The sequence below is a fragment of the Plectropomus leopardus genome, chromosome 9, assembly GCF_008729295.1.
Source record: "Plectropomus leopardus isolate mb chromosome 9, YSFRI_Pleo_2.0, whole genome shotgun sequence".
Classification (NCBI taxonomy): domain Eukaryota; kingdom Metazoa; phylum Chordata; class Actinopteri; order Perciformes; family Serranidae; genus Plectropomus; species Plectropomus leopardus.
The window spans coordinates 28,511,100-28,537,748 of NC_056471.1; the positions used below are offsets into that span (position 1 = coordinate 28,511,100).

Genomic DNA, 26,649 nt, shown 5'->3' on the forward strand with positions numbered 1-26,649 from the left:
TCTATACATCTCGTCGTCCAGTACGTGACAGTACAGCACACGCACAATGGATGGATACAAAGACACACCTGTTGGGAATGTAGAGAGGTAGAGAGAGGAGATAAAAGGAAATGCAGCATGGTGTAGCTTCTCTCCTGCTCTCACAGTAATTCGTGAAATGACAGCCACCTCTTGAAATTACATGATTGTTGCTCGTAATGTGTTAAGATTACGTGCTGGTGCCATGGAAACAATGCCAGCAGAAAGTCAAATAGGATTCTTTGTCATAGTGGACAAACAAATCCGTGGTTCAATAATTTCATGCAGTGAGTGGTGCTTTTTGACGATGTCCGCGTAGGCAGGTAGTCGTGGGGGTGGATGTGTATTGTTTCTCCGACCCACTGTACATGAAGCCATGGCCACTTTTGCTTGACAGAAATAGGCTGCCAGACTTAAAGGCCCGATTACTGGCTGCTAGCTCACTGCTGGCCAGCGCCATTGAAAGAGCCTGCTGCTCGCTAGCACACCTATGATCGTACCCTGCGGTCCCTTCGTCACACACCCTGCTGCTTGGAGAAGACAAAGCCAGAGAGAGCTGAATCATGGAGGAGTCTTAGGCTGGTCTAACCCCTGAAGGTCTGTCTCTGCAAAATATGGCAGATTCAGTTGCTTAGAAAAAAGCAATATGGGCAGTTAAAGGGAAACTTTGTTGATTTTCAACCAGCTCGCTGTCACCACAGTGTGTGCAGGGAAAAGTCTGGTGGAGCTCTGCTGTTACATGAGATTCAGGTGAACTTCCCATACCTACTTAAATTACTAACATTGCAGCGTCTTACATTCCTGTTTATGGTTTGGTTTAAAAGATAAATACTTACCAATCATAAAACAACAGTGTACACCACAAAAATGTAAAATAAAGCTTCCATACTTTGTTAAAGAAATTGTTCCTCCAAAAGTAAAGCATAAAGTACAACACAATTTAACGCCAAAAAAATGAACTAAATGAGCCTGTTCGGACAAACCTTTAAATTGTTTTAATTGGCTGGAATGAATGAGGGTCAGCACAAACCAGTTTGGTTTTATTTCATTCTTACTGTACTCCCACAAAATACTGTTTGCCAGTGCATGATAAAAGTGATGCTTAACTGGAGACTTAACAGTTAGGATAAAGTTTTGAACGACTGTATTTAATCTCTGTTTTTCTTAATGAATATTTATTCTGCAGGATGGGATGATGCTTAGTAAGCGCCATTTTGTTCTATGCACAGTAATCCCAGTCTACTGCTCAGTCACTTTGGAGTGATTACACTGCCTAAGGTGATGCCTGCAGACTGTTAGTCTAATATGTATGAGTTATATGTTTCAGGTAAAATGCTGCAGAATTTAGTAATCAGTTCTGTTTCCCCTCATGTTCTCCAGGTGGCAGAGACTCGCTGTAAGAAAGTGTGCACCTCTAAATCAGACCTGCGGACCAACGACTTCAGCATTGTGGGCTCGCTGCCGCGGGACTTTGAGCTGTCAAACTTTGACTGCTACGGGAAGCCCATCGATATCGGCAGCGCTCACGGCAAATCGCAGGCCAAGAACAACAAGAAACCTCCTCCCCCGAAACCGGTCATCCCGTCTGCTGCCAAAAGAGTCGACCTGTATGCCCGAGCCCTCTTCCCTTTCTCCTTCCTCTTCTTCAATGTGGTTTACTGGTCCGTATACTTGTGATTATTTCGAAATTATCTTATCGTTAACCCCTGACTTCAATCCCATGAGTTCTTAACCGATTCAAAAAATTAAAATTCCAAAATGAGCTTTGAGTGCGTTTACCTGCACGCCGGTATCCTGGTTTGAATCCAGTTTTTGATCATATTCACAATATGACTTTTACACAGAACATAGAAAAGCTGGTTATTCATATCTCTGTACACATGATCATAACAGAATCCAGGTTTATGATCATCTGCCTGCAGGTGCGTCTCTATGTTCTGTATGAACACATGTTCAGAAATCAGAATCAGGTGTTTACATGCCAAATGTATCCTGGTTTTTATCTCTCCCGCTACCAGATCCAGGTTTCTTAAACCTGGAAATAATGTTTACACGAGAAACGGCCAAACTGATGAGGATGCTCACGAGTGCGCATGTAAATGCATTCATACTAAATAACTGCTAAAAAGAAAACAAAACTTCTATCTATTATTATGAATTATTATTACATTTATATTTACATAAAAAAAAGACAACTATCATCACTTGTGTACTAAACAATGATTCTAACTTAATATTTCTTTACCTAAAATTGATATATAGCATCTTGTATTGAAATACCTAATTTATTGATAATGGTACTGGCGAGGATAATACAGGATTGTAGATATAAGTATTGAAAAATCCACAATGATTGATGGTGTAACACTCAAGCTGAAGATGCACAGATCTATAGAAGAGCAATTGTAAATAGCTACTTAATTTTTACCCTTCCCGCGATTTAATAAGTTAATAGTTAGTAGCGCATTTTGTTTAAGCTTCAATACAAAGTGTAACATTGTAATTACATTGCATGTTAAAAGAATTGCATGTATATGAAGATAAAATCTAAATATATAGATATATACAAAGTATTTATTAAATTATTCTTATGATTTGCTCTTGAGAAGATATGTGGATATGTGAAACACTCCTGTTCCTGTTCAGATGGTAATGTGACACTGCCACCTTTCCAAAAATGTAACGTTTGACATCAATCACCTGTAGCGTGTGTAAATGGGTCACACGTGAGCCGTGACCATGTATTTGTGAAATTTACAAGCAATGATTAAATAAATGATCAAATGACTTTTCACCATTTGAGCGTGATTAAAAATGAACACAGATGTAAATTATGAAACACTGTATGTTGTTTTTTGGTGACGCTTTAAAAGAGCAGTGTGTGAGATTTAGATTTTGAGTGACATCTAGCACGGATGATTACAGGTTGCAATCAGCTGAAACTTTTCACAGGTTGGATTTCCTTTGTGTGTTCGTTGTTCAGGAGGTTTTTACCCAAACCTGAGTTATCCGCTGAGGTCTCTTCCTCTGACCAGATGACTAAAACCAATAAAAACACAGACTAACAGAGTTTAATGTTACAAATCAGCGTTTCTACAACGCTGTGTGGCATGGCGGACACGGGTATCTGGCCCATTACCTGCTAATGTGTGCTCACCTTTTTTCTCTGATAACTTGCAGGGAGGGTCCCCATGGTCATGGGAAACCTGGCAAAGTCATGGAAATTCAAAATCGCACTTTCCACGCCTGGAAACTTCATGCAATCATAAAAATCATTTGGTTTTGGAAAAGTCATGAAATTTTGCTGTGTGTAATGACATTGTAATAGTAATTTTCTGTGGAGGATGTTCACATAATGTAACATAACGGCAAATTTATTTTCTGTAGCTGTCAGCTTAAAGTTTTTTCTCCCTGCGTTCCCTCTCTCCCCTCAGTTTTGCCCGCTAGCTGAAATTATATTTGCATAGAGTTTGAATCTGATATGTTTGAAAAATCGCAGGGAGTAGAGCCGCAAAAAAAGAACAATAATTTTGGGTCATTCAGAAGTCATGGAAAAGTTTTGAAATTTTGTCCATGAAAATGTGCGGGAACCCTGAACTTAGGATCCAGATATTCAGGAGGTTTTTAAAGTATTTTTCTGACACTCTTGTCATGGAGGGGGCTGCTGACTATATTGGCTGACACGAAAATGGGAATGTTATCTAGAGCCGGTGTTTGGTTTGTCCGTTCTGGGCTTATCTTAAGACTTGGTGTCGATCTCGTCTGAGGACTCACTCCCTGTGTAGATGTACACAGCTCATTCTAAGAAAATGGAAACACAGTGTTTCGTATTTTCAGGTGCACTAAAAAAAACATTTATTATTCTATTCAGTTTTTGCCATTATATCCCTCTAAACGCTACTCACCCAGTTTAAGGTTTTCAGACTTCACTGTGCACTTTTTTCACATTCATGTGTCTGTAATTTGAATCCTTGAGGGACCTGAAAAAAAGTCTGCATGTCCCCTTCGCTCTGCCGACATGCATCCTGCACATCACACAACAACACAGCTGCTTCTTCCACCGAGGCTTGACCTCTCCTAATCAGCCATCACCAGCCAAACCAGCCATCTATTATTCATGCAAACCTGTTTGGAAAGTGACCCCAGACTATCATTGTGAGACTTCTCATATGAAATCTGTCTTCAGCTTAATGAAGCAAGATAGACGCTGACCTCATGGCATGACATTGGGGTCGTATCAATGAAGTTTGAGGCAAATTGGACCACTATTTAACATGTAAAGGAGTAAAATTGTCATTGCTAGGATCTTTTCTTACCTCTTTTAGCACAAAATCAGATTCTTTCCTCCCTCGCTGTGGCTGCCATGGTTACAGACATGGGAAAGGATTTTTGTCTGTCACTACAAAAAAACCTGCTGAGACACAGAACAGGAGTCAGACTGAAGCTAGACTCAAGTGGAAAAAGCCTCAACAATCACTGATGTAACATGAATCATCAAGTGATGCACATGTTTTCACAGGTTAATGAAAAACGCATCTGTTTGTGTTGAATTTTGACACATCTGAGGACGCATTGTTGCTCTGACTGAGTCTCAAAAGAGAAAGATTCTGCATTGCAGTGCCCTCCAATGGCCAAATCCATATTTGTTTAATGTAATAAGGAGATAAAAATGCTCTCCTGGGAGGAAAAACAGACGTAGTGCCAGGTTGTGGACAAAGTGTGATAATAGCACTCCCTTCTACTTCATGCTAAAATACAGATGTATACATCAATATAAGATCATTTCAGTGGTAGAGAACACATTAGATTATTAATTTGAAAAAGCTTTAGAAGAACTGAAGTGATATTTAACATGTTTGAGGCTGCTTTTTCTTAAAATCTGTTTTAACATGATACCTTTCCAGTTATTAGCTGAGGCTGTTATCTTTACAAACATTGCAATTTGCACCAGTTAACAGACCACCAGTCGTGCAAGGAAACAACATTACAGGGTTTAATGATTAAGTCCACAATCAGCACAGTAGATGTTTCAGATACAGTCCCTGTTACTGGTGTGACTGGTGTGACTCATCTTTGTGTGTGTGCACGCTCCACACCCGCACACCAGCACCCTGCTAGCAGCACAGTGCAGTAACCTATATCACACAGGGTGCTTTCTAATCCAACATGACCTCTCACCAGGCTGCCACCCGGGCCACCAAGAAAACCACCATGACAGTCAGGCGATGATTAGTGGAGGAGCAGCGGGGGAGGAGAGGCCACAGGGCTTATTGGAAGCTCATTTACTGTGAATAAAAGCTTTCACACGTCACTGTTGCACTTTACAACCCCAAACCCTAGCCCCCAAAATACATAAATACAGAGTAAACACTGTATTTCTATTCAAAAGAAAAAGCATTTGTACCTCCAAACAATGTAATGTTATCTTCAGGGTTGTAAATTAGCTATATTATATCATAATGCCGGATCTAGCACATCCAGCACTCTCCACAACAACAACAATAAGAGCATGTGCAAATTTCATTGACTTTTTTTTTTTTTGTTTTTTTGTGCTACGCAACACATTTTCACTTCTAACTAGTCAAATACAGACACTTGGTAGTTGGCCCCCCACCTCAAAATTTGGTACAATAGTTAACCCTCGTGTCAGTTTTGGACATTCAGGGATGGTGTGTCAATTTAAGCCGGTTGAATTCATCATCTCAAAAGTATCTGCTCTTGAAAAGCATACAGTCTTTTTCAAAATACACTTAGAACATAGGTAACCACACCCACATTTTGTGGCTAAAAATGTGAAAACAATGGCTGGAAACACAGCAATGACTCGCCAAAACACCGTGAGTTTTTGTTGTTTGTAGGTCTCGATCAGTGGTCTGCAGCTTAGCCAGCAGCCTCGATGTCACACCATTCAACATCCCCATCACCTCTGAATGACAAGTTCAGCTCATATCCTTTTAGAAATATTGATATAATAAGTATGAAATGTGTGACAAATAACATTTTGTTGTTTTACAGAAACCTACAATGCAGCAATTTTCCTCTGTTGACGGGGCTGGGTCAAGACACTACAGCGCTTCAAGTTTAAATTTGTCGGCTCCATCTTATAACGGTGAGAAATTGCAAAGAAAATGTGTTTGTGTTATCAGTTTTCTTCACTCTCCTCTTTATTGTCAACACGTTCCACAAGGCTGGAGCCTGTCCTAGCATGCACTGAGCAGGAAGCAGGGAGGTGGTGTATTTCAGACACGTCTGCACTTAAACATGGTGTTAACACAGATATACGGGCACTCTCCTCCATAAATACGACAGTTGCACATCCAGCTGAATTTCAATGCTAGGCAGAAAAACCAGAGCTTAAAATCATGATGTGACAATTTTAGCCACCGAGACACTCTGCTGAACAAAAACATTATTTTTGATCTACAAAATACACTCAACTCCCTTAGGACAAATAGAAAAAAACAAAGACAAAGGAACGTTGGGTTTGAATTAAAAGTAAGATGGATAATGAATTGGTAAATTTGTGTAAAACTGTTTGATTGCACAATAACTTTTTTTTATTACCTCTGGCAAACCACTGATGCAAGAGAACACTGACTGTACAGACAAAATGTATTTAGAGGAGCATATTATCTCTGTATTTTGTATTATATCAATAATTTTCATATAAAGTGGTATTTAGTGGTATTAGTTAATTTTAGAAATTAATGAGACTAAAATGTGTTCAATTCAATTCAATTCAATTCAATTCAATTCAATTCAATTCAATTAAATTCAATACAGTTCAATACAGTTCAATCTAATTTTATTATTTGTCCCAGAGGGCAATTTTATGTTGCAGCACATTACAAACACATTAAGCACAAACAATATGGCTAAAACTTAAGAAAAGCAAATGCAAAATGAACTCTAAAACTTAACACTTAATTAATCATTCTGCTTTATTTTGAAGAGGTTTTGGCAATTCTACATGTTGTGTCAGTCAATCAGAAATCTGAAAACAGCAGCACCGCTGCGATTTACGGCCGCTGCTGACGTGACAGTGACTCAGAGTAAAGTAAGGAGGTGATGTGAATACATAACAAGGCCTTTTGGACACACAGAAGTTGCTAAGCAAAGCATTTACTGCCATTAGAAGAGTTCGGGGGAGTTAAACCTGCAGGGATGGCTCCCAAGGTCACAAAGAGTGCTGAGACTGGACACTTTGACTGCATCAGCTTACGTCAATAGCATTCAATCTGTTCCAATGTTGCACCGAGCTCCTTTTATCATTTGACCTCCAAAACAGTGTTTCAGCCTTGGATCAGATGAAAGGTTCAAAACTAATAAAATGAAAACCCATTCAGTCCTTATATAAGTAATAGAAAAATAATGCCCTTGGAGGATGATGTTAGGAGGAAATATTTGTGTTTTAAGATCACTGCACGACTTTTTTTTTCTTTTTTCAAAAATTAAGATGCCATTTTCAAACTAATCTCTGTACTGAAAGATGAGGGTATAATGGGACCCTGTTTTAGTCCTGAGTCATATTTACTCACTAAATCACTGTTTATCACTGAAACAAACTGGATTTCTCAGTACAAAAGCATGCGACTATGCAAATGAGAAGTATTGTGCCGATATTTGCTCATCAACAAGCGTAATAGTTTCCAGCTGTCTGCACTGTGTTTCTCATCTCTTGCATCTATTGTTTTTTTTTTTTTTTAAATTTCCTTCTGCCTTTTACTAATGATGCATCCTCCTGAATGCCTTCCTGCTTGATGGTTTTTGTGTTTCCAGCTGAGCAGTTGTTGTTTTAGGACCCCACGGTTGTGAAGAACCGTTCAAAATACCAGTTTCAAAACACTGAAAGATGCATCAGAAACAGAAAAGTTGTTTTCATTTTTTTGGAAAATGTAATTATAATTAATTTGAGAGGGGCAGCCATCATCTTTCCGTTATTTCCTCTCAGGCGTTTCAGACTTGGCGTTATTCCACCTTCACCATCACCCTGTCTCTCTACACTCCACATTTTCTCTGGTTTTGGGCAGAACTAACTGTAATGACGGCACCCACAGTCACGGCTGCTCCACAGATTGGTTGAGTCTGGCTGGAACTGAGCTCCTAACCACCTTCACCTCTGACAGGAAATGGCATCCTCCACACTTTCTTCCACATTTTGAGCTCTGCCAAAAGTCTGCTACCAAACTGCCCCTGTGCCTGTGTGGGGAGTGAAGAAATCACGGCTGACCTGAAATCCAGTGTGGCATTTCAGAAAAATAGCCTATTATGTCTCAGATTTTTTATTATACTGTGAAAATTCCCTCATGACTCTGTACGAATATGAAAGTGAGAAAACAAACAAACTTAAACTCAATGTGAGGAAGTAAACTTAAAGAGCCTCAAAAGCAGTTGTTTTTTTACTGAGACATTGCTGCATTTGGACAGTGGAGAGAGGAGAAGTCGCAGTCTTAAATGACGTCACACAGATGGGGTTACATCTTATGAGGAGTGAACTCTGGTTTTCGGTTTCCGACCTTATTGGTTGATTGCCCAAAGTGATTGTTTTTTCTGAGACGTTACTCCTTTTCCTGTCCGGAGATTGTCCCGAAAAGTGATTGTTGCATTTCCTGTCAAGACTGGTTTTAACTGAGAGATGGCTGTGTTTACTGCCAGGATAGTGCCACAAAAAGCTTTTTTTTTTTTTTTTACGGAGACGTTGCTGTGCTCCAGCAGTGCCTGGGGCTCCCAAAACTGGTGATTTTGAGCCAAGCATGATTTTGGTGGTTTTTTGTGCCTAAACCTAACCACATGTTGAAACGTGAAGAAACATAAAGTTCAAATGTTTTCACCACTAAATAATGTGGAAATGTTGCACATCTGCGATTTGCAGAAACAGGTACAACAGGTTTTCTGGCGATTGTGTTGCTTAAACTTTAATCGTCTTGCATTCAAATTGATTAGATGTTATCCTCATTAATTTATATTCCTTTCAAAAACATCTCCTGAGATTTTCCACATATTCATCTTTGAAGGTTAGTCTGCAGCTAATTCCAAAATGTAGAATAAAGCAACATCGGAGAGAAGAAAGTAATTTAGAAAACAGCCCTCCTTTTGGGCTCCTAATGGAATTCCAGAGATGGTCAAAGGTTTCTGTGTAGTGCAGCTAATGATGCCAAGGGAATCATTAAAATCATTAAATTCTGTTACCAAAAGGTCATGTGTCAGACCCCCGCAACAACAGCCAGTGTTTGTCCATCACAAGCTAAGTGTCTCGTTTCAGAGCCCTCGAGTGAGACACCAAAATGCTACCCAATTGTTAAGTCTCTCAAGATAAGAGCAGCAACTAAATGCCAGAAATGTAAATGCTTTCTAGGAGGCAGTTGGACAGGATTTCTGGGACATACAAACCTGAGTGCTCAAACATTTCTCTAAAGGTCACTAACTTGGTTTGAGCATCTACAAAGTGCTGGATTCTCCAGAAAGACCTAACATTTTCATTATCAAGTGTAAAAAATTTCCATCTCGCTCTTGTGGTTTATTTGTGTAAATTGACTGAAAGGTAAACATTCTCCCGGAGCCAGCGGGTTCATGATGTGATTATGAGTTACTCTCATTTCACTCCTAAAAACTCATTAGAGCGCTCTTTAGTGCTGCGACAGTTGAATTATCTCGCAGGCGTCAAATTCAGAACATTGCGGAATGTGCTGTAAGATAATCAGACTGAAATTACATTTCAATCCAGCAGCGGCATGAATGAATCCATGCATGACCGAACCTCCACGCAAGGTCAGACAGATGAACATGTGTGAGACGTGAAACGTAAGCAGAGCGCGCTATCGACTCTGCCATGAGCAGGATGTACAATGAGCACGAGACCAGAAAGTAAAGTTCTGGGTGTCCAGTTCATGTGATGTGCGACAGGTAGTTGAAATTGTGATCGCAGTATTGGCGATTGTTACAAAACTGTACCCACCAAGTTAATTGCTAAAATCTCAGAACATGACTTCAGTACTAAAACAAAGTATGAGAGTAAGTTTATGGTCAGATAGATCATTTTTCTGTTTATTTTGGGATCATCATTTCCTGATTTATTTTTTACCCATGTCTCTGTCTTCCACATCCTGCTCCTTGTGCCTCGCCTCGCCCTGATTGGCCTCACCTGCATCTTGTTAACCCTGTTTGCCTGTGTGTATAATCCTTGTGTGTTCTCCCTCATGTTGCCAGTCTGTTATGTGTTCCCCGGTGTCGCCTCGTTCTCCGTTCTTCGACTAGTAAGTCTCCTTGTGTTTGACCGTAGTCTGCCTTTTTGATCTTTTGTCTCAAGCCTGCTCCTTGTTTTTACCTGTGCACTAACTCGGACTGTTATTAAACTCTGCCTATTCATATCTACACCTAAGTGAGCTGTGCACAATTCTGTATTCCACAGCTTGTGTTATAATTAAGAGAAGTCAAACTCAAATACATGTTTTAAACGAACTCAGCCAGCCAAACTTAAACAAACAGTCAAATTATTGGCGGGTCAGAATCTTACATGGCCATAATTTCTAAACGAGAGACGATGTTGTGATGGGATCCCTTTAACCATAATATAGTGACTGTGACTTAAAGCAAATGTCAGTCAGGGTCATAAAGTGGGGGGGATATTGCCCTTTTCCTATTTCCTACCCCCCTGATGTCTGGCCCCCGTGCTTTGACTACACCCATGTTCAAACTTGACTATTTATGGCTCATATACGCATCTGTAAAGTTTCATGACTACATATTGCACGTCAGTATGTCAACATTATATAATTATTGAGATATGAGACTAGATACCTTAGATTTCAGATATTGTGAGTGTTGTTTTTTTGTGGTTTTAGAAGTTGTATTACAGTGAAATGATGTATTTTTCTTAACTGACCAGACAGTTCTAGATATTCTATTATTTTCCTTTGCCCACTTAGGCATTGAGTCCATTTTACTGATGATTGTCTAAATATTTTGTGAAAGCACTGAAGGTCAACCCTTCAATATCGACACAGCGTCAATATTGAGGTATTTGGTTAAAAACAAAAGTGGTGATATTTGATTTTTCCCCATACCGCTTCGCCCTACTTGCTCAGTTGTGACATTACTCTGGTCAAAAGTGTCCACAAAGACAGACAGACAGACAGACAGACAGACAGACAGACAGACGGATATGTAAATACCTAGCAAATACTCAAAAATGTCAAGCTCAAAGCTGTGGTAGTTTCTGCTAAATCACTGACCAGTTATGGCTGTGATGATTTCCATGATGAAACACAAACTCACAAGGTGAAAACAATACCTGCCATTGCGACATCTCTTGTCTTGCTGGTAATAATTTCCTACTAATTTCCAATAGCTGTGCTGGCAAGAACTCCAATATTTTTCTAATTACAAGGTCAATGAGCAGTTTTCACAGTTAATGAGTTCCAACTAATTGCCTAATGTAACCTTGAGAGCGTTTTCGTCAGCGAAGAACAGTTCAGCTTTGTCAACATGCAAAGGCACGATTTAACATGAAAAGTGAAGTTTCTGATAACAAATAAACAACAAATTAATCTGTGTATTGGAGTTTAAAAAAGTCTCAATCAGCCTCTCAAGACAAGTGAAGGGCTCCACCAAAAAGACATTGACCAACCAAGTTTATTGTCCCTTATATCTGTACTTTAATGGATGCAAACTAGTCATATTTAAACATGTTAACAAAACAGAACTTGCAGATATCCTAACTTCATTATTGACAAAAACCTCTTTGTGATGATCAGTGTAAGTCAGATTAACTTGATTTACTGAAGTTGGAATTATAAGTAAACTTAAATTTAGATATAAATTATGAACAATGAACTCCCTGTGCACAGCCAGTGTAATCGTCAGGAGGTGGTTTGTAGCAGGAACATTTAAAGTGAAAAACAAAGTTGACCACCTCACATTTGAAGAACTTTACTTTACTTTATTCAGAGCTAGCAAAGTGTTTCACCCGATCTTAGTATCCACAGGTGTGAAAAATATCCATGAGTCACATTATTAATTATCAATATGATTTTTCTTTTTTTTTCAATTTTTTTCAGAGTATCATTAACATTTTCTGAAGTGAGCATAATACAAAAAACATGACAAAATTTACAAAACATATCTAAAAAAATGCAAGGATTTCATAATTTATAATCAAAATAACAATATTTACAAAATAACATTTATCAAAAATATCAAGAAGCTTAGAAAAGTTAATAGGATTACACATTACACCATGTTATCACAATAAGGAAACTGCTATCCAGCAGACTTAATTTCTTAAAAAGGATATGGATATAAACAAAACATAACTTAAAATTGATAGTTTTACCTTTTTTCAAGGCAATCAGTTACTTAGATTTTTGTATAGCAGTGTCACTTTATTCCTTGATTTCGGAGGATATTTTGGTGACGGTGTTATACCCAAAAGAAAGCGATAGCCAAAATCAAGTAAAAAGGATCCTTGTTGCAATAAACTGAAATGTCCCTTCAAACTCTTTGTGTGTACTCGTGGAGCTAAGCGGCTCTTTGCAAAGAGGCTGGTGTAACGTGTGATGTGCTGTCCGTGGTGCTGAAATCTGACACACACTGTTGCTTCTAACTGCCGCCACCCTGAGCTCCCACTCACTGTGCGCCTCATTACTCCGCTCCCATACTGCTACCTCACGCTCTCCAGTGATTAATATACATCTGTCTGTCTGTGCAGGCTGAGATATGCATATCATAAAACAAGGGGACAGGAATGCCATTTGTTTCCTGTTAGCTGTGCGGCAGCAGCCTCTCCTCCATTTAACCCTGCTCAAAATGGCAGTTACAGCCGTAGATTTGTATGCAGAGGGCGGAAATAAGCGCTAGATCAAAGTTAAAGAGGAGATTCATGTGATGGGTATTCCTGCAGGGCATGAGTGATGGCCTCCAGCTGATGCACTTGATGAGTTTTCTCAGTATGAAACGTTGGCCTTTAACGAGGTTTAGAGGAGACTTGTTTTTCAAGTGACCGAAAAACATCTCAAGGTCTCAATTCCAATCGTCTATTCAATATTTTTTATTTTACTGCTTGTCTGACATTTTGTCAATTATACAAAACACTTCTTAAGGTTGCAAATATCAATATTCTGACGTGCATACAGGAACTATTAGAGTAGAATGGATTAGGACTTCTAGATGGGAGGCCACAGGTATTCATCAAACAGACTCATGTATGAATTTAGATTAAGCAAGTCAGTCCTCAGTGTTACTGTGGAAATATTATTTTTTTCATGCTTTTGAATTGCACTTTGCTTATTTATCATTTATCTGTTCATTTGTTCATTATTTTCTCACTCTCACTCTCTGCCATTTCAGACCCTGCCACTCCCACTGCTCGCCCTCACCTCAGTAGATTCACTCCACCTGCTGATTCTTACTCACCTCTTCCCTCATCCCCACGTTAGCTCCCTGGTATGGTGACTGGTCCACTTTCACTACATAGATTTTTTTTTTATCTTTATATTTTTTGCCTAACAAAGACTCCTTGCTTCGTACATTGGCCTTCTGAGTCATGCTGTTTTCTCTTTGAACTGTGACACATAGGTCTGATCTTTAGCGACTCTATCAACCTGCTCACTCATTTTGAACATCAGAGTCGAAACTATGAATCGATTAGTTGATGGACAGAACGTTATTTGAGATAAATGTGCAAAATCTCTGGTTTCAGTTGCTCCATTTACAGATTCTTATCATTTTGTTCAATATTTGAATCAAACTGTTTGAATACCTCACCTTGGGCTCTGGGAAATCATAATTAACATTTTTTACTTTTTTTTGGGACATTATTATTATTTGGTTGCCCTGATATAGTTGCTGACTCCGTCCAGCAAAAATAAATGAAAAATAACTGATGTTACACTCTTTAAGAGGCTGTGGCTGCATTTTATTTTATTTTTTAACGCTAGCACAAAGGTCCTTGGTATCTTGTTAAACATGACAGCCTAAGGTATGCATTGGTACCAACTATCTCACACTAGCTTGTTGAAAAGGGGGTTAATTAATGCTCCAAAATTAGACTAAAGTTTGGTGAGGCAACAACTGACGTAACAAATGTCAAAGTGGTGAACTCCCATCTCAAGATCTGAATGAAAATAAATTACAAGTCTCCCCGAAACTTGACAAGCCTTATTCCCAATAAATGTTTTGCTCTGTACAATTGATGTTTCAAATTAAAGCTGTATATATGTCTTTTAAAGGAAAGGAAAGTATGCCTGAAGAAAAATGATTTCCTAACCTCTGCCCCTCCTTACTCAAATTAACATAAACTGACCTGGAACAGACTCCAAATGACCACAAAGAAACATAAAACTAGAGACAAAATGACTAGAGATACAAAGCTGCTGCAAAACAATTCATAATGACAACAAAGAGACGCAAAGCAATTGCAAAGACACTCAAAGTGACTACAGAGAGACACAAAACCACTTAAAAGAGACACAAAATGACGACAAAAAGAAGCTAAGGAAGAAACTCTGTGTATTGCACAATAACAGAAAGGTGTTGGGGCCCTCTGCTCTTCTGTGCCCAGGGGTATATTGTCCCATAATCCGCCCATGCCTAATATGTCTGTATAATAAGACAGGACTGATGTGGAAATCAAAATTTGAATTGTACTGATAGTCCATGCACATTAAATAATTAGTAATATTAACTGCAAAATAATAAAGAAAAAAGAGTATATCAGTTTATAATTTCTTGGCCAGCCTATTCTCATACACGTTTGTGCATTTTTCTACTAAGAGTGATACACTCAGATTCGTAAATATCCCACGTGATCACGAGCCAGTTATTCGCGCACGAGTTACGGAAGGCTGCGATCACGTGACCAACGTGCTGACGGGAGTAAATACGGAAGAAGTCCCGGCGGACTTTCCCACGGAGAGACATGTTTGGATCAGCAGTAAGTGAACTTTGAGTCATTTTTGTACGTCCTCACCGAGTGTCTTTTCCTAAACTTAACCACACAGTAAACATTATTGCGTAAACCTAACCTCCGTAACTGTACGTCATTTACGTAACTTTAAAGGGGAACTATGCCCATTTTAAAATTTCATATATGTTGTACCTATGGTCTTACTTAGACAGTCCAAAAATATTAGTTAACATGACAAACTATGTCTAAAATAAAAAAACTAGAGTGCTAAAACTCATATTTGTGATGTCATATGATATAAAGTCTGCCGCTGCTCCGTAGAGTCCTAAAACATGGACATTTGTTAGCTAGTGTTTTTTACAAACGGGATTTTGGTTAGAAGCCTTAAATAAAGTCTGTGGTTAACACAAGCTTAAGAGACTTTCATGTTTTGTTCTATGACATAAAACACATCATGAAAATGCCCCAATTTGTGAACTTTTTTGCGTCTTTAAATAGGCAGTTGCAAACAAGTGGTTAAATGAGACTACAAAACAGCATCCCATCAAACCACGGAGAACTCAGCTGCGTCCATTCATATATTCCCACCCGATTCAAGAAAAACTACAATGATTGCCACTCAAAGTCAGAGGTCGTACTTGTGAAGTTGGGGTAAATCCTTGTTCCCCTGACTCCAGTGATCTAATGTCACACAACAATGGCAGCATCCATGGAAACGCACACTGTGAATGGTAAGAAATCAACTTAAAGGCAACGTAAAGTTTATTTGCATGTATTTACTTAATACATCTACTATCATATAGTAAAACCTGTTCTGCATGTAAATTTATATCAGTATCAGTATTTAGTATTATAACATCAGTATTAGTATTTATTTATAATATAAGTATTAAATACTAATGCATTATTAAAATATAAGGAGGCAGCCCCTCTGACGGTGTCATTGTCTATGGACTAGCCACAGAAACACCAGGTCTTTACTGTTTGTCAAGTTTTTTCTTCACATTTTGTGTTGTACACAACCAAGTTACATAATCATTGGAGTTAAAGTAGAAAGCAGACATTTAATTGTTTAATTGTAGCATGCCAAGAGTAAGGAAGAGGGTTACTAACAGAGGGGTGTCCCACAAACAAAACTCAATACACGTTATTTACTAAATATTAAATAAATCAACAATACCATAATATTATTGAATATATGAATAATATCATAGTGTTTTTGCACAGAAATGCATGTTTTCAGTATACATGCTTATTGAGACAAAATGTAAAAGAAAATTAATGTCATTTAATGTATTTTAATATGTTGCAACTGTCCCCAGGGGCTCAGAGCACTACCATTGCACTTTTTACTTTCTGATCAGCTGCTCATCATTATCCACGTTAACGTTTGCATTAGTATAACTTCATTTACAAATCCATTCTTGGGCTGCGGCCAACATATTTATCCACCTATATGTCACTGAAATAGTTATAGCTTAAGCTTTCAGGCCTTTATTACCTTCAGTTTTCTTTAGTACGCACAGAGTTTGGCAAAAAAAAGGGATATTCTTATTCTGTCCCCTCAACCTGGAACATGTTACAGCAAGATCTGAAGCTGTCCAGCTTGATCCCACTGAGGGAATTTAAACTTATTTTAAGGACACTTGAAAAAGCATCTTTGGAAACCTGTTTTTAGTATTTTGAATCTGCTTCCATGTGGCACTTTCACTTAAATGTTAAGTGTATTGGTAAATTTGTCTGAAACAAAATGCTGTTCTATTGTACATTGTCCAAATCATGTCTGTCTTTGGAATAAGACCCCATGTCTCAATTAGATTACCTGTATAAATAAAGGTTTAATAAAAATGAAAAACAAGCAGACTAACCTGTTGACAAACAAACTCCATAAAGAATGATTGAAATGTCCTGTTCTTGATGGACTGAAGTGCCCACGTGCAGTTGCCCCATAGATGTTATGAATCAACAATGATCCACTAATGCTCCGTATTAAAGCTCGCCATGCATAAAACACACTAAAGGCTGAAACTCCCATTGAAGCTGGATGTGCACTCTTGTCATTAAGTGCTTTCCGCTCGGCTTTTTCCGTCTCTGTCCGCCTTCTCATTAACATTCTTCACTTGTGGGTGTGATGCTGAAAGGATCTCCTGCGCGCCGAGCGGAGACGCGCAGTGTCCCTGTGCGTTTAGAGGAGGTATCAGCTGCCGGCAGGAGGGGAGCGACGAGGAGGAGCGGAAGAAGAGACAGCAGACCTACATTGCAGGCGACCATTCCTTCACTGCTGGTGTCCATTCACAGATAGCCACCTGCAGACACAAAAACGCTCCTTTGCCCCTGATTTTAAATTTTCTTTCCCCCAAGGCTGAAGGTGTCCAATATGTGTCGGATCTAACATCTCCGGAGACATCGAGGAATATCAGACTCCACCGGTGGATGTGGACAACTAAACTGTGGAAATGGAAAAGATAGTGAATTTATCCGTTTCAGTTCTGCTTGTTTTATGGGGATGCGCGCTTGGAGGCTCGCCCAGTGTTCAAATTGGTAGGTATTTACTAGTTAGAATATAAAAAAATGACTTGGATAAAAGGCGGTTTTGTGCGTAAAATTGTAATACAATGTGATTGGATTAATGTGTCTTTACTGAGAAGATTTTGCAAGTGGCTAATGTTTGTACTTCGGTTACAGGGGGACTCTTTCCAAGGGGCGCGGATCAAGAGTACAGCGCATTTCGGATAGGAATGGTTCAGTTTGGCACCTCGGAATTCAGATTGACGCCCCACATCGACAATCTGGAAGTGGCGAACAGTTTTGCTGTAACCAACTGCTGTAAGTGCCAAAATATGTTTTCCCCTTTATCAAAACGACAGAATCTTCCCTACAAGTGTGTGTCAACCATAAAATGTTTTGTGCGTTTTTGTGTGGTGATGAGTTTGGACAAATTGTATCGATGAAGATAGAAATCATCTTTTTTGATATTCTGTCAGCAAAACATATCAAGGCTTTCAGCTGTGCGAGCGAGCATCGTGTAGGCAGAGGGAAAGTTGGTTTCCACAGTAACAGTCAGTCACATCCATCCCATTTTCATTCCTTCAGATTCAGAGATCAAACAGGGATGCAAACATATCGATCCGGCTTCCCATCCAACAGCTTTTTAAACCGATTTTTTTAAACTAAAGTAACAGAAAACGAGTAGAGTGATATTATTCCAGCAAAATCAACCTGTTTCTTGGCTCAAATGTCATTTCTAGATCTGCCTTTCTTTCTTCTTTATTCCACAAAAAAAGAAACCCAGCTCTTGAAACAAACAGATTCACTCTCACAGCACTGATTGGGCTTTTTCTTTCATGTTTCGAGAAGAAGAAAAAAAGCGAGATAAGACTTGCTGAGATGTACATTTTTTGCAGTGTGTGCGTGTGTGTGTGTGTGTGTGTGCCGATGTCACGTCTTTTCTCGCCTCTGAAGGAGCGGTGTTCATCCATTGTTGGCTCCTACACACACACACACACACACACACACACACAGAGCGTCAGACAGCTGCGCTTAAACATATATTGAGGATTAATAGGATGCGATGAATTAACCGAGGCCCTGTAAAAATGATTGGCAGCTCTTCGGGGGGAAACGCAGGAGGATAATAAAACCTAAATCACGACTCAAAAGCATCACATCCAACAGAGTTTTTCACTTTTAATCACGCCTTTCTCTCATCAAACAGAACCAAGACTATTTTCTTTGCAGCAAATAGGTTTCTGAGGTCGCTATTTTTAATAGCCACCGCTCGCACATTTCATTAGGCGGTTGCCAGGCGACTACTCTTCTCAACAGTCCCTTAAACATAAATCAAACGCTTCTGATTGGTGCGCGCACCGCTCCAATCGATTTCATTACCATATAAAAGCTTCCTGCTTGGAGAGGCTCGTTGCGTCCGACAGATCAGAGACAGAGCCATGTCGATGCTCAACATACAAATATCACTGTCCCCTCTTTCTAAAACATTGAATCCCTTTCTGAAAAAAAAGAGGTTGGTACTTAGGGATTTGTTTGGGAGACTCTGGGAATATTGTTTTCTTGTTTACTGTTGGCCAATGAATGAGCTGTTTGATTATTGTTGACTGGCTTGTTTTATATCGATCTCACAAAATCAAAAGTGCTTTTCATGAATAGGGTGATATGTTTATTTTTCCCCATTTTTCCTGTCTACCTCTGTGTGCTGTTACATAGGCCTAATGTTGATTCTAACTAGATTAGACACGTTTAATAAGTACCAGATTCATTTGCATAATCTGGGGTTATAGTCTTTCAAATTACAATGGCATGTCATTAATGATTTTAGTCTGATTCAGGGGAATTTCTTGGATTTGAGGACACTGGGGGCTTAGCCTGGACCTTGGCTTACCCATAGACTGTATAAAAATAATGGACGTAGCTCCAGTGACGTCACCCATTGGTTTGTGGACTGTGGTTTTGGAGTCTGGAGTTTGGCATCTTTGCTGTCACCATGTTGGTTTTTATGGAGCCAGAAGTGACCATATATGGATGAGAGGCTGGAACAATGGAGGAGCAAAGGGTGGATCTGTCTGGAAGCTGAGGATGCAATTGGCAGACAGTGTGTCACCCAAGCAGTAATATTCATAACTTTGTGTCTTAATAAATGTAAAAGGGTTAGTTATACAAAAATTCAGATGCAGTGCAGTTGTCAATGATGTTTAAATTAGTTATAGAAACCACTGTTAACCACTGTGTAACAGGCTGTAAACATGTTTATTTCTGCTGTAAAGTTTGACACTTTAACATTTAACATGTCTATGGTGATTGACTCTGTTTTGGAGCCAGCCTCTAGTGGCCATTCGGGGAACTGCAGTTTCTGGCACTTGATTTTTCAGCCTTTGAGGTTGCTTCTTGAGTCCACCCAGGGAATTTTTATTGAGCTTTTATGCATTTTATGCACTCTGACACCTTATTTACCCTTAAAAATGTTTTTTTTAAAAACTTTCCAGATTTATTATGAATTATTTCCTGAGAGCTTTTCAGGGAATTAATCTGATGAAAAGTCATACACACGGAGAATAGCCGGAGCAGTTCTGGAAAACATAAATTAACATCAGTAAAGTGATTTTTCTTTATCACATTCTTAATTTACAGCACAAATAATGAGTGCTTGTTTCCACATATGCTTCTGGAAATGAACTTAATCAAATCATTTGAAGTCAGAGTTTTGGTGAAAACAATGCACGACAATCCCTGTAAATGCTTCGAGCTATCATTTAGAGTATTTAGTATGCATGCAATTATCTAAAGCTTCTGCATGATGGTTTATGCTGAGCAGCTGACACTTGTGATGTTTCAGACTGGTGGGATGACTAACTGCGAGGCTGGCTCTCCTCAACAGCAAAGCTTCAGCTCAGTTATTGTCGTGCTAACATTTAAACGGCAAATTACTGAAACAATCACACAGTTACCAGTGACCCAGAATGGGAAATGAGTGGGTATAGAAAACGAACAAATGAACGTAGATTTGTATTGTGATGTGAAACCGAGTGCATGACTGTCATGCTGAATATTGAAAAGGCTGCTACCAGTCTGAGGGTTTTGCATCCTCCCTGGTTTTTCCAAAAATGTGTGTGCATGGACTCCGTCTGCAGCCTCGAATCGACTCCTTGAGTGGGAGTAAAGAGTAGGAGGGGTGAGGGTAGCTGGGGTGAGGCGAGGTGGTGGTGGTGGGGCGGGGGTTTGCTTTTAAGCCAGTAGATGGCAGTCTGCCTCACAATCCACCTCCATGTGTAATTATAGTGCATTAACACCACTTTGCCTTTTGTTAGAATGTACTTTGTGAGGCAGCAGGCAGCGGAGAATAAAAGGAGAAATATTGAAGCTGACATATTGAAAGCTAAAACATTATAAGCGCAGCTTTCTGTTGAGCTCCTTACACACTCCATTACTTGGGAGCTGCTGCTCTCTCTCTCTGTGGCTGTGTGTCAGGTGTGAGCTTTCAGTCTGGATCCAACAAAAGCACATTTGTCTTTAATGAGGATGGAAGCATGAGGGAAAATGTGAAACCAAACGCAGTTTCATTGAAGGTGGATTACAGGAACCTAGTGACAGATTTGCCCTTATATTTTTGATTGTGAAATAGAGAAAGAGCAAATATGTGTTTTGTGTTTGCAGCACAAAGTATTGACAGCTTTTAACCCTTTGAAATCTGGATCAACATAGTTTTTCTTGCGCTGCTTTCAGATGCCTTTCACTGATATTTAAAACATTTCTTTCAACGTGAGAAAAAACGCAATGAGCATCTTCGTAAGAAATGTTCCTTCAATTGCAAGACATTTGTAGATTTAGAAAAGTATTTTTATAATTATCATAATTGCATATAAAAAACTATGTTACAAAATAAGTATAATTTCAAACCCTTTTTCACTTTTTTGCTTTTACTATTTTTCAGGTTATTTTCTTGTACTTTTTTTTACTAATGTCTTACTAATGACCATTTATTCTTTCGTTGCTCATTACCTTCCTCCTATGTTTTTTAAAGAAAGCAAACTAATTTGCTCAGGTATCAAAGGTCTGAGAGCCAAAACTTGGCACAAAACGCTTGTTTGCATAATTTTTGATCAGATATTTGCTGACTTACCTCATAATTTAATTACTTGGATATTTTATTGATCTAATGAAGTAGATGAGTCTTGTATTTTCCGGCCAGCCCGATGCAAAACAGTAAAGACATTATTTAAGGTTATGAAATAGGACTGAGAACATATGGATCTGTGCCCCGCAGACATATCACACTCTGCTTGTACTTGGCCTGTGCAGCAGCGTACTTCATCAATGCAGTGTGTCAGAGACAGTGGGAGGGAGGATGATGCATTCCTCCATCAATAACAGTTCATCTGGACAGGCCTGCATCTGCTGCCAAGACCAGGGGAGTCATTCTGCCTGTGTGTGTGTGCATGTACAGTTATATTGGTGTTCTGTCCACCCAGAGCAATAAATTGAAAAGATTTTTGTTGGAACTTCCTAGAAAAGAATCACCTCTGAGACCCCATGTGGTTGTATGACTAACGCGCCTTAAAACACAACACCGCTGTTAAAAATAATAGATATTTATGGTGGTTGTTGGATTTCTGGAGACTGTTTTTTAACTTTAAAATACTCTAAAGAGGATTTAGAAGCCTTACATTATAGTTCATTAGTGCTTTGCAATAATGTATTATTAACGTCAACTTTGATTGCCATGTTACTTACTTTTCTTACCATTTATAAATGCATGAAATACAAAATATATGCCCTTGTTAGAAAGGCATACATTTTCTTTTTCTGTGGATACTCTGCCAATGGAGACATTATGGCACATACTGTGATATTTTCTGCACAGCTGCATTGAAAATTGAATGGGCGCTCCACCAATTTACATATGGAAGTCAATTTACTCGTCATGGGGACTCTGGACTCTGGAGAGAAGACTGAGGAAATGACCTGTTATGATCAGGGTTATCTCAGCTTGGCCTTGAAACTCAAATTTTTTTAACAGGGAGTTTGGCATTAGAACTGAAAGCATAATTTATCATTAACAGAGGGTTTAAGAAAAGATGCAATTTAGCGGCATTGTCTGCTTCGAATGTTATCACTCGATCATGACCATTATCAGTGGTTATCAGCCTTGTATGGGTTAGAGGTGGCCCGCTACACCTTCTAGTAGGTTCAAAAGTCAGGGTCAACGTAACATATTAAACTTAAGTCAAGTTTGCAATTTTTTTCAACCCAAACTGAGATTTTTCTTAAACCTAGCCATGTTTGCCACCTACATCTAATAAAAGTAAAATTGAAACCTAAAGAAGTTTCACAGTGTTGATATTCACCTCCTGGCCTACTGGTAGGTGCACTTTGCCCATCTGAAGCATTATAATGGTATTGATAACAGCTGATAAATGGCCATATAATAGGCTGATAACATTTGAAATTGGTGTTTGTATTATGAGAAATGTAGGACTGAGTGAGTCTAGGGACTACACAAAAGGATAACTTGGCCTCTGCTGCTTTGATTTTTACCATTCTGTCTTTTATATATCTGTGTTTTCCAAATAGCCCTTTAATAATAACAAATATTTCAGCTGTGTGAACTATCAACATCAACAGAAGGATTTAGTTTCTGGAGAGTCTTGAGAGATGAATCTAAGAGGTTTTAGGATTGAAAATAAGTTTCAGTTTCTGCTACAAAGAGTGGTGCTTGTTCCTCTGTCTTTCTCTTACCTTTGCATCGTTTTAGTAAAAATACTGACCTCACATTAAGGGTCAGATTATTCAAATTAGAAAGAAATGTCACTCTCTGATTGAACTGCACATCTTCTGATGAGGGGTCACAAGTGGGCACTGCTTTGTATTAAGGGGTCAGGAGCATAAATGGTTAAGAACCTCTCTAAAGTCTAAAGTTTAAATTTTGCATTCACATCCAATTATCAGTCTCCAAAATGCAGCACAGCCACAGCTTTCATTTTTGTCATCGGCAGTGCAAAATATTACACTTTTTCAGACAACTTTTGTGATACTTTAACAACTGAAACACACATCACAGCATTATCCTCATGCTTATTTCTAATCGGACAAACCACCTACAACTGCAGCAGAGGATGATTTGGCACCTAAATGGACATCACCAAGTAACGATAATTGACAGTTATCTACAGCAAGGGTTGATTTTTGCTTTAATACAGTGAAAGGTGTTCATGTAACACTGTGCACCTGGCAATGTGCATGCGTGTTGGTGTGTTTGCGTGCCAAACTAAACTTTATATTCTGCTTTAGCACGCTGCCATGCTTTTATTTCTGAATCTCACCTCTTTCAAAGCAAACCTCTGTTCCCCCTCAGAGAGCAGCAGAGCAGTTTGAGGTCACTGAGAGCCGGACGGCGATTTAACACTTCAAAGTTCTAGTTTGTCATGGCTGAATCACGTCATACTGTAATTTCATGCATCTACATGCACATAGCATCTCAGGGACGCATGCATTCAGGGACCTTGCTGGATGATCAAAAGCTTAAACCGACCATGTATGCACAGCAGAGCATTGGTTATAGCCAATTTATTGTTCACACTTAATTAAGTGCATTCTCCTCCATTTCAGAGGGAGCTGTGAAATATTAAATAGGCCTGGGAGCTGGCCGGTCAAAAAATGAGGCTAAAGAACCCTCTGTGGATCTTTGCTTGCCCTGAATACAGCCCCCAACCAAGCCCTTATCACTCTGTCCTCAAAAAACACAAGCCTGAGATAGCATCAGTTACAGCCTGATTCAAAGGCTCTCAGCTGGAAGTCCCCTCCTGTCTCACATCCAATGACTTACTTTGCTCAGTGTCTCTGAGAAAGGTGGCTCAGACGCATTTTGCCCTCAGCGAGGCACGAGGTAAACGTGTTTGTCCTCTAGCGACAGGGGCTAGTGCGTCTCAGAATTCACACAGACTCCGTGTTTGAGCCAGAAAAGGACCTCAAAATGATGATTTATTTAGTAGACGAACTGTCGAGACAAAGCTAAACTTCACAGAATCTGACTGGTGGCTCAAGCTTGTTTTCCTCCAGGCTTGAGGAGAGTCAGCAGGGTTTGATGGATCATTTTAAAAATATGTTTCATGGCAGAAGTGTACCAAACTCAACAAAATTGTATTGTACTTGTGTTACATACAATTATATACTACTAAGGTTTTTTTATGTAACATTCTTGGATCAAGTCCATTTACTTGCTGTTTTCCAGTAGTGGTTATTGGATACATATAAATGCATCAAATCTTTTGAGTTTTGAAACTTAATGCAAATATGGTGTCAGTTTCTCTGCGACACTCCACTATAGTATTTGCACGTTTATCAGCTAGTGCCGTCCACCCCAAAATGCATTACCAGTAATCATGTATATGTCTACAAAAAAGGGTAAAATAATCATTTTAATGCATTAATTCAGCATTACACTCATATGTATGTAGGCTACATAAGCTCAATAAAATGTTACAGAAATGTAACTGATCAATAATCTGTTGTTCTTCGACATCTCAGTTACCCCGCAGCCTTGTGCTGCATTCATGTGGTGTTTTATTCAATAGCCAGCTCAGTCGTCATCACACAACACACATATGAAACATAAAATAATGACAACTGAGTCAACTTAATTCACTAAGGAATACCATGAAATGCAGACGAAAGCTTTAGGAAAAAAGTTAACAAGTGGACCTATTTAATTATTGATTTAATTTTTTTTAATGCTCATTTTCATTTAAAAAATTCTCCCTTTGGCTGTTGTCTTTTGCCGTTTAGCATACATGCACATGCATATCCAATCAATAACCATCCCTTGTGTACAATAGATGAATTATTAATTTTCAGTGCCCTTAATAAATGCATGGTCTCACAACATATGATGAGACACATGGGTTTTAAATCCTCAGAGGAGGAATGAAAATGCAAGAGCCTGTCTGTCATTGTTCAAAAGCTCTGTTTTCGCTTTCTGCTCTTCTCTTTTCTCCCTTTAGAACAGGTTATGTTTTATTTCTCCAACTGTTGTCTCTCGTTTTGTGTATATGTTACTCACTCAAGTTGCAATTCTTATCAGAGTACATAGATTTGATGGGCTGGCATCATTTGAGATGATTTAACGCAGTGGCATTCATTAACGCACCGTCAAAATGTCGTGATTCTCAAAGATCTATTGGTTATAGTTTTAGGTAGAGATAGGATGGCAGCTGTTATCAGACCTTGGGGATGGAGAGGGTGGCAGGTTAACAAAGGGGGATGAATTTTGGTAATTTTGCCAAAAAAGGGAGGATGGTGTCCCTCCTCGTCCCTCCTCAAATGGCCTACTTCCTCTTTAGTCACAATGAAACACAGCCATTTGATCATTAACACCACCAACAGCAGCCGGTTAATATTCAGGACACGGCACAGAATTGATGCAGGGGTCACCTAAAAGGTGTTCATTGCCAGATGGAGGGTCCCAGTCTTTAGCTGAGCAAGCATCCAGCACAGAAAACTTTCACCAGGAATTAGGTTTCATTCATTCCTTCATTCATTTGTAGTGTTACTGTATGCAAACTTCCCTGTTGTCTAAGGTTTCAGCACTACTTGTCTCTGCAATTGTGCCACAAGACTTACTTCTTTGCATGTCTTTGGTTGGCAAACAGAGATCCAGAGATTGTCTCCTCAGAATTCAGATCCTTATCCCAAAAAGATGTAACCAAGGCTTTATCCTTGGCCCTCTATCTAGATGTCCCCTCCCATATCTTTCTTCTGAAAAATAAAAACAACTCATTCATTCCTCTGCAGCCTTTTATCAACCTCTAAAAGCTTGTGCATTGACAACAGCACCAACGCCAACAACGCCATTTACCCTGGCTGTATCAGTCTGTGAATAAGTCAAATTTCAGAGCGGGGCTGTCGGCGAGGCAGAAGCTAAATCTATCATAAGAGTCAGGCACTGTGTTGTGAAGAGGCAGGGCAGCTAGAATGATTATAGATCAGCTGTCATCTACAACTCATCACTGATATGATGAAAAGCATCGTTTCACAACTGGATCCATAAAGCCTGGGGTTGAATGAAGATTCAGAAGCAGTTTAAAGACATGTAAAAACAGTGGCAGATGGTCATATTTGTAACATTTAAGTCATTTAGACTAATAAAATATTAATCAATTCAAAGTCAACCAAGGTTATTTGACATAGGGGTGGTGATATACTGAATATACCCGAGGTATCGC

The 26,649-nt window shown here is 39.1% G+C and overlaps 2 protein-coding genes across 5 annotated transcripts in view; both read left to right on the plus strand.

Moving 5' to 3' along the window:
- The window catches only part of glrbb (glycine receptor, beta b), a 41,384-nt gene extending 39,250 nt beyond the window's left edge, over positions 1–2,134 (plus strand). Inside the window, exon 10 of the mRNA XM_042493316.1 lies at positions 1,399–2,134. Within this exon, the coding sequence (XP_042349250.1) occupies positions 1,399–1,695 (297 nt within the window). The 3' untranslated portion in view covers positions 1,696–2,134. The remainder of the gene's footprint in view (positions 1–1,398) is intronic.
- Positions 2,135–17,111: 14,977 nt separating this feature from the next.
- gria2b (glutamate receptor, ionotropic, AMPA 2b) overlaps positions 17,112–26,649 on the plus strand; it is a 62,669-nt gene continuing 53,131 nt past the window's right edge. For all 4 annotated transcript variants that reach the window (XM_042492836.1, XM_042492837.1, XM_042492839.1 and 1 more), the window contains exons 1-2: positions 17,112–17,461; positions 17,606–17,746. In XM_042492836.1, coding sequence (XP_042348770.1) covers positions 17,377–17,461; positions 17,606–17,746 — 226 coding nt within the window. In that variant the 5' untranslated portion in view covers positions 17,112–17,376. The remainder of the gene's footprint in view (positions 17,462–17,605; positions 17,747–26,649) is intronic.